The sequence below is a fragment of the Ictidomys tridecemlineatus genome, chromosome 14 (genome assembly GCF_052094955.1).
Source record: "Ictidomys tridecemlineatus isolate mIctTri1 chromosome 14, mIctTri1.hap1, whole genome shotgun sequence".
In the NCBI taxonomy this organism is placed as follows: Eukaryota; Metazoa; Chordata; class Mammalia; order Rodentia; family Sciuridae; genus Ictidomys; species Ictidomys tridecemlineatus.
Genome location: NC_135490.1, coordinates 33,490,354 through 33,505,063, shown reverse-complemented (window position 1 = coordinate 33,505,063; position 14,710 = coordinate 33,490,354). Strand labels below are relative to the sequence as shown.

The 14,710-nt window shown below is 40.7% G+C and overlaps 1 protein-coding gene across 2 annotated transcripts in view; it reads left to right on the top strand.

Annotated features, from left to right (window-relative positions):
- Enpp6 (ectonucleotide pyrophosphatase/phosphodiesterase 6) overlaps positions 1 to 14,710 on the top strand; it is a 107,302-nt gene that overhangs the window by 40,025 nt on the left and 52,567 nt on the right. Inside the window, exon 2 of one of the 2 annotated variants that reach the window (XM_005329226.3) lies at positions 4,523 to 4,702. The exons of the other annotated variant lie outside the window; for it this stretch is intronic. Within the exon in view, the coding sequence (XP_005329283.2) occupies positions 4,523 to 4,702 (180 nt within the window). The remainder of the gene's footprint in view (positions 1 to 4,522; positions 4,703 to 14,710) is intronic. 2 annotated transcript variants of the gene reach the window in all.

The following is a 14,710-nucleotide window of genomic DNA, read 5'->3' as shown; positions in this document are numbered from 1 at the left end:
AATTCACCAATGTGTAGGGAAAAAGTCCACTTCTGTTAACCATTTCGGAGGACAAGCAAGTGCTGTTCAAATCATCTTTTCTAAGTTTTTTTTTTCTAACCCTAACCCTGACTCATTAATTCTCAATGTTTCTAATATTTTAAATTACAATACACTAGTAAATGATCATATTATTGTTTTCTTCATCTCCCTATACAGTTGTAGCTGACAGAGAACTTTAAATAGTTTTATAAAAAATTTTAATGGTCATGGAACAATTGTAATTTCCCCCACTGATTATTACGATAACTTTGCATGGTTTGCAGGGTCATTTTTACGGTCCCATAGTACCATGCAAGGGAGGGCTGCTTATCTGTATGTTTCACAGTAACTGTTATCATGACCATTACTCAGATAAGGAAATTGAAGTTTTAGAGCGTCCAAGCTACTTGACCAAGATCAGGCAGATAGTAAACAGAAGGGCTTATCCTGGAACCTGTGCAGTCTGACTCCAAGGTCTGTTTCCCAAACCACTATGCCATATCGTTGTCCATACCAGGCTGCAACTAGTCAAACACAAAGACCAAATCTTTTGATCTTTATCTGCCTAGCATGTGAATGACTTAATAACTTCACTGTATTCAGTCATTTTTCGTTACAGTAACAAAATACCCAAGGCTGCAGAACTTATAAAGAGGTGTATTTGGCTCATGATTCTGGTGATACAAGGTCTAACTTGGCACCAGCATTCTGATAAAAGACTCCTGATGGCATCACAACGTGGTGGAGAAGCAGAAAGTGAAAGAGCCTTATGTGGAAGGGGCCAATCATGTGGGGTGATCTCACTTTATAATCATCTGTCCTCTCAAGAACTAACTGGTCCTGGGAGAACCACATTATTCCCTTCCAAGGGTGGTGCCCTATGGCCTCATGACCTCCCACTTGACCTCATTTTTTAAAGGTTCCACTACCTCCCAACACCTCCACACTGGGGACCCAGATTCCAGTATATCAACATTTGGAGGACTCACCCTACCCAAGCCATAGGATGCATGTTGAATGAAATTTAAAAATAAAAAAAAATAAATGAAGAAATAAACTACAAAAGGAATTAACACATTACATAAAAATAACGAGAAAAGCTGAAAGACATGAAAAGGAAATAAATAAAGGAAAATTATTTATGATTCTTGTTAAAGATGATAAATCAGACTCTACTCAAGGGGAATTCATTGTGATAGCTCTAGGAACCCACTGCAAAATGGGATCTTGTAGTGGGAAGAGAAATTGGACTAGATTCCAAAAAACAAATAAGGAAGAGTGGGGATGTATAGCCAAGGAGCATGATGGGGGTGGGGGACTTCTTGCTGGAGGCAGGTGGGCAATAAGATTGAGGGTAGTCAGAACCTGATGGTGGAGGATTTTCCCTAAGCTGACTTATCGGGATTCTTGCTCAAACTGAACTCCACAAGGTCAGAGAGGGAAGCCCAAGGTCAGATCTAGTCAAGGAGGGGGTTCAAAGGAGTCTGATTCATCTTAGGGAAGTCTTTATGACCATCAGTTATAGATAAAATGATCCTCTGCTTTCTCATGGGATGGAAAGACAGACTGCTTTGGAATATAACATGGTGCAGAGGATTATGCACACTTGCTAAAAACTTCTGGTGAGGGGCATTACATCAGAACACACTCGAATAAGACTTTGGGGAGTAAAAAAATGAAAGCATCATTTCCTGCTTTTTTTTTCACACACCTGTTCTAGGTGTGGGAGTTATTCTGTGAACCCCTTAGTGAAAGGCAAGCACAGATGTTAAAGGCCTACAGAGTTGTCCTGGAGGAGGAACAGAAATAGACGTTCCTTACATCATACCTGAAAACCCACCTGAAATTTGTGCTTCGTGAGGAAGTCTGGAAAAGTGTCTACTAAAGCCTGGAGCCGAGGGTCCAAATAAACAAACTATAGCAAAGCTCTGTTTGGAAAGCAAAAACCACAGAAAAATCAAGAGTTGCAGTTGTACAAAAATAGATATGGGTCAGGCAGGAATATGGAGATGAGTGCTTGTGGGCTGCAGAAGCGAGTACATTGTGTTTTGTTTTGTTCTGTTCTGTTCTTTCAGTCATCACTTCTACCCGGGGTGTGTATGTGTGTGTGTGTGTGTGTGTGTGTGTGTAAACCAGTCTGCCTAAGAGCAGGCTTAGACTGTTACAGACACAAACTGCCAACCTCACTATATTCATGGAAGGAAGGTCAGTTCAGTTGGAAGAGACACTGGGGGCAGATGGGATGAGAGGCATGAAGCTTTCTACTGGCTTCCAGAACAAAGGGATGCCCCGTGGGACAGGGACAGCATCTGTGATCCAGCCTTTGAAGAATGCACCCTCCTGTTTCAACTCAAGGCCAATCCACAAGAAGAAACCAACTCCCTCAGAGGAGTCTGAGGTGGCTTTCTTATTGAAAGAAAGACTTCACCCTACAAAAATTCTCCAGGAGAATGTTCTCTCCCTTTCTCCCCCAATCCACATGCAAACGCAATCTATTCATAAACAGTTCTATGATTCACGGGAGGCTCCTCATTTTTACCTAAAGAGCAAGAGAGTTTGGATACTTGGGGGTTCAGAGTGCCGAGCAGAAGATTGAAAAGAAGAGGAACATTTTCCCAAATGATATCGTGTGGGGTTTTAGAGATCTATAAGTCCTTTAGCAATTATTTTTGGTTGGTTTCGCCTTCTTTGAATGTAGCACTTTGTGAAAAACTCTATCACACAAGGCCCCCACTTTTATTTGGGTTTCATCTCTGTCACCTAAAATGGTCCAAAGAGTTCAGACTTGAAAGCAGAGATGACTCTATCTCTCCCACTGGTTTTCCCTCCCCATGGTTCCCATGTCTTGTCCTTCAAGTCTTCTGCTGCTGGTTTATTTAGGACTCTTCTTTGGTCACTGACCTCTGTAATGCTTTTCTACCACTTCCAACTTTGCATCCTTTAAGTTTCTGTGCACAGCAGCTCCCGGTGAGATGTACCCTCCCTGCACTTGGGAGGACGACAGAGAGCACCTACAGGGAATGACATTGGAAGGAGACATTTTCCAATGGATATTCTCATGATTGCCTTGCCCTGTGAGAGGTGAGGAGGCATCATTAGGATGATAAAAGTTTTTGATATGGAGTGTATTATGGTGGATAAAAGACATCAGTAAGAACCCTTACCCATGAGAGGGGCTTCCTTAACATTATTAGACTCTCAAATACTAAAAATGATAACAGAGCTGAACCAGTAAGAAATATGTCTGCACTTAATGAGTAAATTAGAACATACTAGAAGTTATCCTCAGCAACATGGATGAGGATGACCCTGATTCTCAGGTTAAGGCTTCAACCTGGTCTGCTTCCTAGGTCTCAGGAGGCCTATCTCTTATGCAGAAGATTGTCTCTTGAGCGTTAAATCACAAGCCACTTGAAAATAGGGACGGTTTATTCAGATTTGAATCTCTTTACCTACCACAGCTACAGTTTTGGGTAAAAACCATTTTGTTTGGATCTTTGGGCTTTGCATTCAAAGCATGGTTTGTGGAGTGACTTGCTTTCTGTGATGAAATAAAATGTTTTTCCTTTATGTTATTTTTGGTGTACAGATTTTCAAAATTGTAGTTTTGTGGTTGTTATTTTTGTTTAAAAATAAAGGGGGGGGCAAGAAGAAACAACAACAGCAAACAAATAAAAAAAGCCACTTTGATTAAGCATAGTTAGGGAGCTTGGGGAGCGTGTTTCATCCTGGTGCCAAATGATGCTCACTAAAATTGCAGCAATTTTTGATGCACTTGCCAATGTTTGTGTTATTTTTACTTTAAAGATGTAACAGATTGCTCCAAAATAAATAATTTAAGCCTAATGTTTCAAAAGAGTCCAAGTGCTTGCGTCTTTCACTTCTGGCTTCTCTTCTGGGACTGAGGGTGCCCAGCAGGACCAACCCTCATTTCTATAGAACACTCCATTTGGAGGGCTGTTTTCTTGCTTTGTTTTCCAAAGTTGAATCTATTTTTTACTCTTCTGTTCCAAATGTCATAGGTTGTATGATTGTTCAGCACTGAAGAAATAACTCCTCTTATCCAAGAAAGGAGAAAGATCGCTGATCTTGTGGGAGGGGTGTGGAAGGGAGACAGGAAAAGCTCTGGAATGAGAACCTAACCCAAGTCTCACAGGAATCTGTTTCTACACTGATTCAGATTTAGAGTCTAGTCATGAACAGAAGGCCAAACTCAACACACAGGGTCCTCGGTGTGATTTCAAACAGCTCAGACTTGACAGGTTAGCTTCACTCAAAGTGACCCCACCCTCAGTCGATTAGTGGGAAAGTCACGGGATTATTTGCCTTTATGGCATAGTCTAAGAAAAAGTATCTATAATTTAAAAAAAAATCAAAGCCAATTATTATGCTACTCTGTATTTTCTCAATGAGCAGGGGTAGCTTTTATAACAAGAAACAACGATAAAAATGAAAAGACCCAGAATGATTAACTGACAGCTTTGCCTTCTCATTAATGTAGGGCGCCATTGTGAGGTCCATCAAATGACTGGGAATTACATGTGGGATCCCAAAACCAACAAGTCATTTGACATCGGTGTCAACAGAGACAGCCTGATGCCTCTTTGGTGGAATGGATCAGAACCTCTGTGGGTCACTCTGATTAAGGCCAAAAGGAAGGTCTACATGTACTACTGGCCAGGTGAGAGTGTTGATCTTTAGATCTTACCTATCTTCCAAATCAAAACACCATTGAGTTTCTGAGGGAAAGCATTACAGTCTTCTTGTTGGAGAACAAAGCCATGGTTTGAAAAATGAGATGTTTACTTATAAAATGTATCTTATAAGCACATTTGGTTAAATTTTGTTTTTGTACTTTCAAACATTAGACCAGACACAATGTCATTTTCTGATTCCTTTGGTTCAGTAGTACTGCTTCAATATATTATAGCTATTTTTCACTTGCAAAATTTTGGATATATAGGAGAGATTGATTATTGTCTCATTGACCTTAACAAAATAACTTGGTGAACCATTTCTAAAAAAGATGTTTGAAGTCCCCTACAACCCAGAAAGGAGAATTCAAACCGTTCACAACTTCTTGTTAGTGCATTAAATGAAGTCCCTTTGTGTTAAGACTCCTCCTGCACATCTTAAATCATTAGGAGACTAAGTTATTCTAAATTATTTTACTGCAATGAGGTAAGTGGTCATGAAAACTACGTTGGCTACTGTGAGAAGTTCTTGGGATTCTCTCATCCTTCACCTTTTATTAAGGATGAGAGGATTTAGCACTAACAAAATAATCAACTCATGGTCATCTTCCCAGTGGTGGGATTCACTCTTTTGGTACGTCATTGGACTTTTCCATGCACATGGCTGTGGACACTTTTACCTAATTCTTAATGCTGTAATACTTCCATTATGGGCAAAGTTATCAAGGGAGGCTTAGAAGAAATTAAGGCATAAATAAAAAGCAGCTTGATAGGAGAGGGGAAGAATAGCTGATGGCATCTCACTTGCTTGGGTCAGAGGACAGCATCAGCTGAAAGAATTGTAGGAGTGTGGTGGTTTTGGGGAGAGGGTGGAGTGTGACTGATTATGGGGAAGGCTAGCTGGCAGGGATAGGAGAGTGTGGTACAAAGAATGAGTAAGCACAGGCTGAATCACAGATGGCCCACACTAAGGGTGTGGGCCTTCAGCAGGTGTTTGGAGGATGCTGTCTGGAGGTGGACGCCCGAGAACTGCTCAGGACACTCAAGGGTGTGCCAGCTCCGGGAGGAGCACAGAACACAGACAGATGGAGACCACAGAAAGCAGCCCCACCACCAGGGTGTGGTGGGAATCTTTTTTTTTTTTAAAGAGAGAGAGAGAGAGAGAGAGAGAGAGAGAGAGAGAGAGAGAGAAAGAGAGAGAATTTTTTTAATATTTATTTTTTAGTTATGGGCGGACACAACATCTTTGTTTTTGTATGTGGTGCTGAGGATCGAACCCGGGCCGCACGCATGCCAGGCGAGCGCGCTACCGCTTGAGCCACATTCCCAGCCCATGTGGTGGGAATCTTGAAGCTGCCACAGAGCAGTGACAGGCATCCATAGGTGGGCTCATGAAGCTGGAGCCGGCTGTGGAAAGCTAAAACTGGGCAGAAGGACAAACACAGGCTTGCTTTGCCAGTGAAGATAGTTTCTGGGGGACACCTGGGATTCTACCCATAGCAGTCACCTGGGCTGACATGAGAAGCTTTTGAGAAAGGGAAAGATTTAGGAGGACTTTCTTATCTCAAATGGAGACTTAATTTTTCAAGGAATTGGATATGAAGGAAGCCAATAAATGCATGGGCCATTCTTATATGAGACTTAACCAGAGATTAAGTTCATGGTCAAGCCCATTGTGATGAGGTCTAAAATCAAAAGATTTTGCTGCACCTGTGAGATCATTCTCAGAAGCATGATTATTCACAAATACAAGAGGCCACCAGCATAGGCATAGGAGAGAGAATAAGTTGGACATATGACCTTAGGGACCACCTTAAAACCAGTCTAAGAACAACAAGATGAATATCTCTACAAAACCATAAGGGCCACCTTCCATATCTGGTTAGTTTCACTTTACCTTGAAACTTAAGTTCTTCATCTCCTAAAGATCCCCTTTCCAATAACCTCCCTCCACCAATACCCCATGTTGAAGTCTCGATAAAAACGAAGTCTCGATAAAGAGCCTTTTGTTCCTTGGATGTGGTCTAGGCCTTCAAACTGGATACAGAAGTAAAGGCTCTCTGAGAGTGTTGTACAGTCCAGCCAGCATTGCCCTGGAATCTTCCATACTTATTGGCTATTGGCTGAGGGATCCATGGTCACTGCTGTCCTTTCTCTCTCAGCCCTGGTCCTCTCCAGTCTCATCCAATAGCCTGCCTGGTGAGTGTTCCCATTTGTCTCTGTAAGATGAAGTCAAGAGCAGTTGCATCTTTTCTCAACAGGACTTGGTTTTATTTTTTTCTTCAATCCTCTTCTTCCTTCTCTATTCCCCACAGGACATTGTACAGACCTCTAGATGAGGCCTGGGAAATCTTCACTGCTCCAGCGAGCTGTGTTATGACACTGAGTCTCGCCATTAAGTCAATATTTAGAAGTGCAATTTAGAAATGGCAGTAGTTCAAGTCCTCCTGTCAGGTAGATAAAGCAGCAGACTGAAAAATTAATCAGTTGTGAAGAGTTCAGCCTGCCCCACCTCAAATCTTGAGACATTTAATATTGTCAACAGACCCTTCAGAGCCCCACCCAATGGTACCATTGAGCTACACAGGGAAAAATGTACCTTGGGAAATGATCCCAGGCCTTAAACTGCATAACTTGGACCCAAAGGATAAGATCTAAGTATGTGTTGTTCACTAACTTTATTCTTCAGTACAACGCTTCCAGTTTGATGTCGAAGGAAAAAAAGAAATTTTTTTTTGAGAGACAAAAGGAAGAGCTTCAAATATTCAGTTCTTAACTGGAGAGCAACTTAAAGCGAGAGAAGATGCCCTTGAGGAAGGAGGAGATATCAGGGAATTGGTGAATTAATTAATTGCTCTGGAAAGATTTTGAGCACCTTGGACCATCAGTGCTGGCAGTTTTAAAGTTTATTGTCTCACCTCTCACAAAGCACAAAAAGAGGGTGGGGATTAAAAACAGCTACCTTTTAAGAGTCTGTGGTTAAATTCTTTGATCTTCCAATTTTATATCTTTCATCATGCATTTTGGAGTGTTAACTCCCTACAGACAAGTAGTTAGGAAGACTTGGATGCAACCACTCATATGCCCTGTCTTGTACAGGCATTGAGACCAGTAAGACACCCTCTATGGAGAGAAACACACATTGCCATCTGTCTTCCATCCATCATTTTCCAGAGGTGGGCTGGGTGAGAAGTCAATAGGTGGGTATCCAACTCATCTCCTATCAAGATCAGGTGGTTATAATCAAGGAGACTTTATCGAGACAAATAAGAGGCACATCTTAGCTATTGGTCAAGAATTATGGATCATCTACAGCTTTTTCCTCTTTCCAGCAATAGCGGATCCTTGCTATGCTTCTATCAGGCTGACCTTAGGTCCATATTCTCAAGCACAGGGAAACTTAGCCCAAAAGCCATCATATAAAGCTATGAGCCAGTATTATACATAAGTCTTTGCAAACTCTGTGCACATGACACCAAACCTTTGTACTGGATTTTTTGTAAGGCAGATATTTGACAAAAAAGAGATCTTAATAGCTATTATACTTCTCAATAGTATCACCAGTTTGATATTAGACTTTGAGACTTATGTAAGAACTAGAAGGAAACTCACTATATATTTGGTTGGTTCCAATACTTGTGAATTAAAAACTTCTTTAGGGAACTCTCAGGGCTGGGGATGTAGTTCAATGGTAGAGCACTTGCTAAACACATGTTAGATCTCCAGCACCTCAAAAAGAAAACCTACAGTTCTCCATTCCATAAAATACACCAACGTATGCAACATTTGATATTTTGTGCTCATGTAATGCAAGACACTATCATGATTAGGATTGACAAGTAATTTTTTACACAGTAGCACACATATACCTATGATATTTAATTAATTTTGTTTTTATATGATGTACAATGTGTTTTTTAAAAAAAAAACATCAAACTTTCAAACCTAAGCTGCTATAATTAATGTTGTCTGGCAAGGACAGGCTTGGGTCAAAATTCTGTAAAATTCCTGAGGTTGAAATCCCACTGCATCATTTGCTTTGGTAGTAACTTTGCCAAGTTCTGCATCACTGATGCTATCTGTCTGTGTCAGCAAGGAAAAGATTATGAATTCACATTTCAAGTGTGAGATTATCTTAAAAAGAAAAACAAAAAAGATCTTCAAAAGCCTTCTGCAGGATTGCTAGGCATCAACTAATTCTGCTGCAGAGAAATTGAGGCGGTGCTGCCTCCCTAGACTGCTGACTGCAGAAGCGATTTCTCCAACACATCCAGTCTCCTCTTGCAAAAGAGTATCTTGGTCAAAAGAGCTCACAGTCTCTCAGCAGTGTCCATTATGTTGACTAGAAAGTCTTGAAGAGAAATCCAGGAATGAATTTCTGTTCTTTATAAATCATGACCAATCTATTCTCAAAACATCTTGGAGGAACTTTAGATAGGGCAGAGGGGAGGGAAGGGAGAGGAGGCAGTGGGGGGAGGAAGATAGTGGAATGAGATGGACATTATTACTCTATGTACGGATATGATTGCATGAATGGTATGACTCTATATCAAGCCCAATCAGAAAAATGAAAAGTGGTGCTCCATTTGTGTAAAAAAAAAAAATCTTTCAAGGGTGTGACTCAAAACCATGGCCATGAGCTCTCAGAAGATAACCTTGAGCTAAACCAGATACAGGCTCCCCTCACGCTGCACCCCTCCTCCTGAGAACTTACCATACAGAGATGGAGACAGATAATAATCTAACACTTACCCAAATAAATGTAAAAGTACAATTATGGAAAGGATAATAGTCAAAAGTATATTATATTATGACATCATATAATAAAGGGTCTGGTTTGACCTGAGAGGTTGTTATAAGTTTCCCTGGAAAATGATGTGAGTTAACATCTGAGAGGGTGGTGAGACGGAGGTAAGGGGGGACGGAAATGGGCCTCCGATTGCTGATCTTCTAGGCCTGCCATGTGTTAAGGTCCTAGCAGATATGAGACTGGATTGGAGACATATTTAGGAATTAATTTGCCAGGACCTGGTGATGGATTGGTTTGGGGATTAAGGGATTGGGCAGTGAAAGGTAGGACACTTGATTTCTGGTTTACAGAACTATGTGGATGATAGTTCTGTGCTGAAATTGGGAAAACTGAAAGAGGTTCAGTTTGGAAGGAAAAGAACCTTGCCTCCGAGTTGACCTTGAGGTGTTGAGTCTGTGGGTCTGGGGCTCAGAGAGGAGAAGAAATGACAGAATCACACTCCATCTCCAAATGTACTCTGGCTGCTTCTCCTGACAAGCAGGAGAGAAAAACAGGAGAGTTTTGAAAAGTATCGTGAAAGAAAGTGACGTCTGATGTCATTCCATAAGTCAGTATCCCTCTCATCTGAGAGGGGAGGAGAGTGTCATGGAGATAGTGACACCAGGTGAAATCTGTTGACACTCATTGTTACAGAGACCAAAAGAATATGATTTCAAGAGGAGAGTGGTCATCATCAGTGTTTAACGTCACGGACCATGATGAGGACTGCAAAGAGAGGATTGGATTTACCAACTGAGACTTGACTGGCAAACTCTGAACATTGTAGGTGTTAAATTTCTCCACCATTTTCCAAATTAGATGAAAGAAACACCCATAATCATAACCCCAGGATGTCCTTTAATTTCAATCTGTTGCAGTGGAGTCTTGACTTCAATTGTGACAGTGATGATTGTGTGTCATCTACTACTGGTTTTGAAGCAAGCAATGTAAAAATAATAAAATGTGCATGATTTTTTTTTCTACAAAGACAATTTTCAATCAAACAGGAAAAATTGTGAAAAAGTATCTCTTTTTATTCTAATCAGTGAATCTTCTTAGGAGTTTTTAATATTCAGTTATAAACAAGGCACATTTCCTCAGGAAGGAGAAATAGACATTTATCCAACAAGGTTCATGATGTGGCTATAATAGACAGTAGAATAGATCATATTAGATTCTATACATTATAGGTTATATATATGTATATATTTATATAATAAATAAATTTTAGTATAATATATATAGTATAATATGTATGTCTGTCTATATTATAATATAACATAATTCACGTGTCATATCAATTATATTATTATAGATTTTAGTAGTGTATTGAGTGAACACATGAACATATTCCTAGGAATATTTACAGTACAAGAAAAAGTTATGCATTAAGAGTCAAAGACAAGTTCAAATTTCTAAACATTCTGAAGTTTTCTAGACATCACTAGTCAACCTATGGGAACATGTACATTTACATTGTATTAGATATTACAAGTAATCTAAATGTAATGTAAAGTATGCAGGAGGGTGTGTAGAGGTGTATGGCATGTATACTATGCCATTTTACATGAGGGACTCAAACATGTGCCTTGGTGTCCTCAGAGGGTCCCTGGAGCCAATCCTTTGTGGATACCCAGGATTGACTGTATGGAAAGAAACTAAGCAGTTTTGATCAAATTGGTGTGTTAATCAAACTATTTTCAGCAAATTGCTTTGTTCCTAATTTATTTCAACTCAACTGCATATTACTCCATATATTCTTGGACAAACAGCTGGTTTTCTGGGGGTCTACAAAGAAGAATAGTTCTCTTCACAGGAGAACTTCTACAGGAGGTTTTCAACTTGCATTCAACTCCCCTAGCTTCTCAGTCATGTCTCAGGGGCTTTTGTGTTGCAGAGACAGAGGGTGACCAGAAGGGTTTGCCAAAAGGGTTTCCTCTAAAAAAGAAATTTGGAAATCAACTGGCTATGCTTTTCATTGATTTGTTTATTCCATGACCATTTTTTGCAGGGGGTGGCCTGTATTCCAGATACATGGGACACAGATGCAATTTGCCATACCCCAGACAAGAGAATTCTGGGATAGGCCAGGACAGCCAGTAAGTACAGGAAATAGGATTCCCAGGGAAGAGATGGACAGAGGGAGCCAAGGTACCAAGTCCATGGAGAAGGGAGGAGAACACAACCGGATGATGTCTCAGGGTTTGGGGGCAGAAACCAGTGGTCAAAGTGAACTGTGTATATGACCAATGCAGAGGTGAAAATTCTTGTCCCCGACAGCATGCCCACTGATAGCTAGTCCAGCAGAGCTGACTTCCAGGTTATTTACCCAAGGATTGCAGAGAGGTGGCTTCCAGAGCCACAGGCACAGCACTCCCTCCCTACCCCAGGAGCCACCATTCCAGTAGTAGTCATTCATTCCTCATCTGGTCCCATGGGAGGAGTCTAGTCCCTGACCCTGGGCCAGACATTTTTCCTGATTTCAAATTAACTAGAAAATACCAAGATTAAAACCTACCTTTGGCTTCATTAAGCAGAGACTCAGCCTGGGGGACACATACTTCCCCTCTCACCTTGGTTTCCTATTAGTCACTTTATGCCCAGTGGGTCATGTTGGGCTGAGTTTTCAGAATCCGCTCTAATGGATGAGCTGCCTGTCATCTAATTTATCTTCTGCAGCTTGCTCTCACCTCTGTACACAAGGCCAGTCTCCAGGGGTATCCTGTGCTCCAACTAACCCACCTCCCTCCTCCAGAAGAGAGCTACTGCCATAGGTCTCCTTCCCTCCAGGGGGCCAGGCCAACCCTGGGGAAAGGGTCTCTGAGATCAAAGGCCGTGCTTTCCCCCAAGGACTTGTTCCCACAAGCTCCTGCTCCTCAGATGTATTTTCCTGGAAAAGGTTACGTGTTTCTATGAGAGTTAATTGGCTTAGCTGTTTTAATAAGCTCTCTTGAGACATGTATTCAACAGTTGCACACCTGTCTCACATCACATAAAATGCAGCTCACAGGAGTTATTGTTCCAAGATGTGTCAAAGTTGGCAAGCAAGAGTTACACTTGGAAGGCGAGACCTGTGCTCGAGGAAAGTTCAGAGAAATGTGATTTTTATGGGCTCAACTTGGTGGTCCTTGGAGAATGTCGCCAGGAAGCCAGGGACATTCAGCTGGAAGATCTGATGGCTAGCAGACAGGGAGATCTTGGGACATTCACTTCTCCTATCTGTGGCTTTTTTTTTTTTTATCTTGAATGCAAAAGAATGTGGTTTGATATAGGCTGCTGGGTATGGCTATGAAATTGTTAATTGCACAAGGATGCCACAAGTATGGGGGCATCGTGCACATCATAGACATTATAGATTTGTCTATTTGTTTTGGCAATTTTGGGATCCATGGCAGTGCAGTGAAAAAATAAGTATATTTAATTTTTTTCTGATGGATAGAAGTTAATTGTTTTGAAAAAGAAATGCCTTTACAATTTATTTTTTGCACAAAGGACATGGGCATAATGGCGGCTCTTGTTGGTTGTCTTTTGATTCCCTCCAACTCTCTATTTACTGCTCAGGATATATTTATATATAAGAGACAGCATTAGGTGGGAATACCCAGTAGAAAAGTAGACGAAGACAAGAGTAGGTCCTGAGAAAGGAACCCTACTTAAGGCAATTCTCTTGGAATTTTCCTGGGAATGATGAGGAAACAAAATGAAGTGTAGAAAGAACATGTCCTCAAAGGTATCCTGAAGCCAAAATCTGACTCCCTGACCATTGCCTTGGCTGATTGCGTCCTCAGAACCCTGAGACAGAAATTCAGAAACCTGTGCTTTCCTCAGTCATGCTGGGGGGACCTGTAATGGCCTCAGTGGACCAAAACCCACACTGTCTGTGAAGCCACAAAAATGGCTGGGGGCAGCAGTCTAGAGGTTGAGCGGTCCTCGCTCACATTCACAGGTTGAGACTGTGGTAGGTCCAGGAAAGGGGCCACAGACTCCTAATGAAAGAGCTGCCTCGTGGGCCCCCACAATCCTTGCAGTTGGCTGATTTCTACCAGAAAAACTAAAGAAAACCAAACAGAGCACCCACTCAGACTTATTAGGAAGAATTAACTTGGTTCTAAAACCACCAATTCAATTCGCTCCGTATCCCATTACACTGTCCCTGTCATTTCTTGCTGACTTTCCTTTACCATTTATTCATGCTGGGTTTTAATATTAGCAATAAGGTGAAATGCTTTTCCATTTGAGATCTCACCCAGGAGAGATCATTCTGGACACACAGAGCAGATGGATGCACTTAACCCCAGTCTTTGTCTAATTAGGTTCTGATCCAGTTCCTTCCCAGGAATGCAGGGAGATCCATAATTTCCCTCCAAGTTAATGGTGTCTGCAGGATTTGCATTCAGACAATATCTGATGTGTTCGGATACGATTTCTCACCCCACTGTCTGGCACTCCAAATAGATAGTAAGCTACAGTGTCCAATTGGTTCTGCTGTGAAGGTTCTTTTTCTCTCTGCTCTGCTTATAGAACTTGAGTTGTGAGATGACCCCAAAAAGTCAGTCATATATCATTTCTCACATCCAATTCCCAACAACACCTTGTACTCTGTTGCTTTTTGGACCTTAAGTTTCTGTAGAACAGAGATACTACTGCCTCCTGTTCCGCTTCAGAGTTCTTCAAAGTGAATTCTCAAGGATTTCTAGGAGCAAAAATAATTGAAAGGGTATAGTTTTAAGACCTTCAACTTTCATATTTATTTCATATTTATTGCTAAAATTATCCTAACTGAAAATATGTCCTTTTCCTATCTTACATAAGAAAGAATATCTTTTACCCCTCAAGAATCTCATAAAGAGATTTCTGCCATCATTGATATAAAAGAACATAAAAGCCTCTAGCACCAAAATATTGGTGTAAATGTTTCAAAAATGAACCAATCTAGTGAAAAATATTAAAACTTTTCAAATATCAGGTACTTTCTAATGTTTGCTCTTAAGTTATTTAATAACAATTTAATTTAATTGTCATCTGAAATATTATTTTAAAATTTATGATAGATGGCTGTGTGAATTTTGACTTTCAAAGAACTGAATGACATTGGTACAATTGCTTCTCTTACATTTACTTATTTATGTGAACACCTTTCTTAACACTTACATTTAACAAACAGAAATAGAATTGATTCTGAACTTGTTTCATTCTGGAGTCAGTC